Source organism: Eucalyptus grandis, chromosome 4, assembly GCF_016545825.1.
Source record: "Eucalyptus grandis isolate ANBG69807.140 chromosome 4, ASM1654582v1, whole genome shotgun sequence".
NCBI lineage: Eukaryota > Viridiplantae > Streptophyta > Magnoliopsida > Myrtales > Myrtaceae > Eucalyptus > Eucalyptus grandis.
Window position 1 is genome coordinate 34,876,116 of NC_052615.1, and position 5,580 is coordinate 34,881,695.

General features: G+C 37.8%; 1 protein-coding gene across 1 annotated transcript; it reads left to right on the plus strand.

The window, feature by feature from the left end:
* Positions 1–2,194: 2,194 nt before the first annotated feature.
* Positions 2,195–3,124, plus strand: LOC104442057 (ethylene-responsive transcription factor ESR2-like). Its single transcript, XM_010055348.3, has one exon. The coding sequence runs from the start codon at positions 2,195–2,197 to the stop codon at positions 3,122–3,124; it is 930 nt and encodes a 309-aa protein (XP_010053650.2).
* The last annotated feature ends 2,456 nt before the right edge of the window (positions 3,125–5,580 follow it).

The window sequence follows — 5,580 nt, forward strand, 5'->3', positions numbered from 1 at the left end:
ACCCCCATTAAGCTAACTGACAAACCCTCCACTTCCCATTTCAGGAGGAAAGGAGATTGCAGGAATCTAATCAATGCTGCGGTTTGTATACATGACTATAGTCATAATCCAAGGGCAATGGCTCGAACGTCAGGACAAAAGCTCTCCTACTGGGGCCAAAAAAAAAAAAAAAAAAAAAAGAGCTCATCAAGACTTATCGTGCTGATACAAATCAATAATCCACGAGTAATGCCATGATTATGTTCAATTAGTTTAATAATGATGAAGGGCAATTTGCTATCCTAGAAATGAAGCCAACACAAGAGACACGATACGGTGCTTTTGGAGCCCACAAATCATTCTATCACCAAGAACTACACTCCAACGGTCACCCCAACGTCACACCCCCCAAATTAAACTTATCTCTGCTTTTCCTAATAAATTAGACTAATCACTCCAGCCGGATTTAAATTTTCATATTCAACGTTCCGGGTCCATTCTTCATTAACAAGCTGCCAAAACTCGACCGCCTTTTCTCCGTTGGTTTCTCCATGTACTTTCCAGGGGCAAAGCAGTTTGGGTCGGCTCGGGCAAGGCTACCGGCCTGAGCCGATGAAAGATCAAATCATTGCAGCATTTTCTCTTTGATTGGTTGGAAAGTGCATGCTTTGGAGCTTTGTGAACTTATATTAAAAATGAGTTGATGATAGACTTGGCAACTAGTGATGTTTGGATGGATGTGAATTAATATTGCATGACGAGGATCGTTATCTGAACAAAGAGTTCTTTGAGAGATGTCTTGCAGATATGGTACCTTTCCACACCAAATTATCCTTTTAACTTTTCTTGAATATGATCACTAATTGGCAAAGGACAACTTGAGAAATTTTTGATTAATTATTGGGGTTTTGCTTTGTAGACTCAGCTGGTTTTTGTGGTCCTAGCCTGATTATTTTGGTATCTAGCAACCTACTAATTTAATACGGTTTGGCTTATATCATCATAAATTTACAGACACAAGGGCAGAGAAACTGATGAATAGAAACACCATTTTGAATTTTGAAAGGGTAGTTTGAATTCTCTCTACTTTACTTCAACACAAGGGGGATAAAGATGCGTTTGTCCTTATGTAATTGTAAGACATCCAATCATTCAACATAGTTCTATTTATCGGAGGGGTAATGAACTTTATAACGAAAGTTTCTCAATAAGTACTTTTTCCGGTGATGAAGTTCAGTTCAGGTAAAAAAGATGCATGTTCTCTCGTAAAAAATCTCATACCATGACAAACAACAGAATCAATAGAATTCAAAGCAATGCTACTAGATGTCTTGTCAATATTCATCAACGACAGAACCCACTCAACTTGATGTCTAAAGCCATACACCAATGACTTTAGAAGTCATCGCATGACAAATCTCAATGAATCATTCCGTTGTTTTCGATGGATTTTGATTGTGTTTAAAAATCTTATATGCGTGTCATTATACACGAGTTGCGAGTGCTCATAAAAGATGCGGTTGGTTGGCTAATTAACCAGCTCTTTGCTCATTTTTATACCTGAAATGTGAAAGCAGACCCGATAACTCGATAACTTGAAGACTCTCGTGACTCTCGTGGGAAGAAGTTATATGCAGCCAATGGTTTCCAAGGCTAATACATGCGCTCAAGTATACGTTTACTGACAGATTCGTCCATCCAAGATCTCAACCGTTCCCAACCGTATATACATATCTCATCAGATGCCATTAACCTTAGGCCATGTTTGCGGCTAGTCAATCAAAAGCCATTGATTCGTTTTCATCACACGGTGAGCTATAAGTCTTACAATGCACGGACTGCATTCTGCTGTATTAAATTGTGAGCACATATTACTATATGTTATAATAGATAGGCTCTTATAGCTTGGCTTTTTCCTCCTCAAGCCGAGAAATGATCGCTTGTGCATCGTAGCTCCGCTCCTAGCCGAGCTGGTTAGGTCACGAACTCTATGTGTCATGCAACCTTATTTTATAGTAAAACGATAAACTAATAATAGAGACGGGTATATGCTTTACAACACTGTTCGATGTACTCATCACTTCTTGGAGCTCGCCCCACTAATATATATACACTCTCATAGACAAACCCACTTAAGCTGATAACTTCTCTTTCTAAAGCTATAGCGGCCATCTCTCTCAGGGCCCACAAGAAAAAATCCTAACCACTCTCACCCATGGCAGGGTCCGAAACCACTGCGAAGAACAACCAGCACCAGCACCACGACAACAACAACAACAACGTCTCCGCCTCCGCTGCTGCTGCAACTGCGGTTGTTGCAGCAGCCCCACCTTCAAAACCATCGTTCAGGCGGTTCGTTGGCGTCAGGCAGAGGCCTTCCGGGAGATGGGTCGCGGAGATCAAGGACTCATCACAGCGTGTCCGCTTGTGGCTCGGGACTTACGACACGCCCGAGGAAGCTGCGCGGGCCTACGATGAGGCTGCGAGGGCGCTGCGTGGTGAGAACGCTCGCACCAACTTCGCAGCAGCCCCATCGACGATGAACCCTAATAATTACCACCAACCGGACTCGTCATCATCACCTTCTTGCGGGTACACTTCACAAAGTGACTATGCTAGGCCTGGCCTGAGCTTCTCGTCGCTCAAGGCCAAGCTGAGCAAGAATCTACAAAGCATCATTGCCAGGAGCTCAGAGAGCAAGTCGTCAAAAAGCCGGGTCAGTGACCACTTCACTTTCGCCAGCATATTCCACTTCAGGGGATACAACCAATACCAAAACCCTGGCGACATCAAGAACATAGAGAAGGTGGTGCAGCCGAGCATCGTCGTGCCATCATCGCACGTGGCAGTCGACCTTGAGAGCCTCTCCTCATGGGACAACTCAAGCGTCTCAGACTGCAGCAGCATCGGGTTCCGGACCCCGGGACTCGATTCGGACGGTTCTGAAGTTGGGGAAGCTATCGGCATGGCGGGTGACCAAGGGTTCTTGGGCTGGATCGATAGCCCGGAATGGAACAATTACGGCGACCCGGGATTGATGAGCGGTGGAGAGCTTTCGAGAAGCAAGAGGTTTAAGGTTTCTTCTTCGGTGGTGGTTCCTCCAACTTTCAGTGAATCTCCATACGACAACAACGGTGAGAAGTGAAGGGTCATAAAGGATAAAAATATAAGAAGAGGGAGTTGGCACAAAATCAAAACAGCCTCTTAGCTCTTTTTGAATGATGAAGTTATCAGTTTTTCAACTCATGTACAGGAAGGGGAGGGAGAGAGAGAGAGAGAGAGAGAGAGAGAGAGAGAGGACTTAGGCGTTTATACGTTAAAGACAAAGCCGTGATATATATGTATACCAAAGTTTCAACACTAGAACAGATCGGAAATGAGAGATCCAAAAAGAGAAATAAATATATGGAACATCAGAAACTGCTGGTGATCGGTCTCTAGTCTTTTGTGGGAGAAAAAGATTTGGCCGTCTGTATCTAATGAGAAAAGATGTTTCCAGCTTTAGTTTACACAGTCAAATATAATCATGCTGTAAGTCTTCTATATTGTCGTATAGTTCAAAAGCGCTCTAATTTAATTTTGAATTATACCTTGCCAGATGGACTATTATTAACTAAATTACTAGCAACTATTTAAAGCATAATATATAGCTAGGCCTAGGATATATAACTTTTCTCAAACTGACAATGTTGGTAAGTTGGGCTCCTGTAGAAAAAAGAAAGTGAGATTTAGCATGACCAAGGTTCTCGCGGTTACTAAAAAGAGCTGCAGTACATCACTAAAAATAAGTCTATCATCACCCCAATAGACGTGCTTTGAGAATTGCAAACGATACTAAATTTTTTTTGTTGACATATATTTGTAAATTGATTTAGTAAGAATATATAGCAAGCCAATAACTCATATGATTTGGCCACTTATTGAAACATTCAATTTAATCTTGCGGAGCAATCGCAGAGACACGAGGTTTAGAAATTTTGAATAGTTTCATGACCAAAAAATCTATTATCCTATAGAGATATATGGTAAAATCCTGAAATGTCTTAATGAGTATGAAAGCACTAAAGAAATGCAGTCATTCTCCTATAAAAATTAACTGTATTTTCATTTTCCATCGTCAGTGGAAAAATGTGATAATATGACGTTAGCAGAATTCTATTGTTTTTCTTTTTCAAAAATATGGGTTCTTCTTCTTTGATAAACGTTAATAAATAGCGAAAAAAGCAATTCATAGAAAAAATAACCGGTAACTATTTTTTTTCAGGTAAATCACTAGTAACTTACCAACGGTTTTATGAAGATATGGACATTTCATAGTTTGCAAATTAGCAATTTTTGCACTAACTAACCAACTTTTATTTACATAACTTATGTTAATATTTCAAATTTTAGCTCTTATATGAAATTACCAAACTAAATTAAAATGAGTCACTAACTTTGTCATACTTATTACCCACTTCCTTGTATTACCGACTCTCATTTGAGTTACTTATCAATTATTAATTTTTTTTATCAAGGATGAGAGAAGTTTGTAGGTATAAGAAAATAAGCTAACTTGAATAAGAGTTGGTATTTGACCCCAAAAAATAATAATAAGAGTTGGTAATGCAAAATTACTTAGTAAGTTAATTGAAAAGGAATTGATAATATTGATTTCTAAAGGTGTTGGTAAATTAAATGTCGGTAAGCAAGACGAGTAAAAGTGATAACTAAATATCAAAGTCGGTAAACTTAAGAAAAATATAAGAATGATGGCAAGCAACTCAAATTGAAGGTGGTAACCCAAAACTCATTTATAACTTAATAAGAGAAAAGTTAATAAGTCACACAAATTAATAAAGGTTTGTAATTTCATATATTAGTTAATAAATTTAAGCCATTGGTTAAATTGATAAATAAAAGTCGTTGAAAATAAGAGAAGTATTTTGGTCAAAGATAAGAGCAATTCATAACCTTAAAAAAGAAACAAATAACCATTAGTAACTAACTCTAGAGCTAGTAGTGCAAAATTGAGTTGGTAAATTAATCGGAGTAAAGTTGATTACGCTCTAATAGAGGTTTGTAATTTCTAAGGTTTAAATTATTAAAAGTTAGCAAGTGGTAAATTTAAGATAAAATTTACATATGGTTAAGCAACTCAAATGAGAGTTGACAACATAAAACTAATTGGTAACTAAATTGGACAATAGTTGGTTAGTCTCATTGGTAATTTTATTTAATTAGTAGTAAATTAAGTTGTTGGTAAGAAAGATAAATAAAAATCGGTAATAACAAGAAAATTTTCTTTTATCAGAGATAGGAGAAGCTGGTAATTGAAAATAATAAACAAACTAGCATTGCTAACTAACTTAAATAAGCGTTGGTAACAAGCTAGTCGGTCATTTAATGAGAAAATAGTTGGTAGCCACTTTAATTGAGCTGGGAAATTTCTACAAAGAATTTTTAAATTTTGAAAAAATTGGTATGAAAGGCAAATGTAAATGTAAAATAGAAAAATTAATAAACTAAAAGAAGAAAAAATAAATATGGTAAGCAATTCAAATGAGAGTTGGTAACTCGAGACTCAAAAGTGACTCAAGTTGAAGAAAAAATCATTCAAAC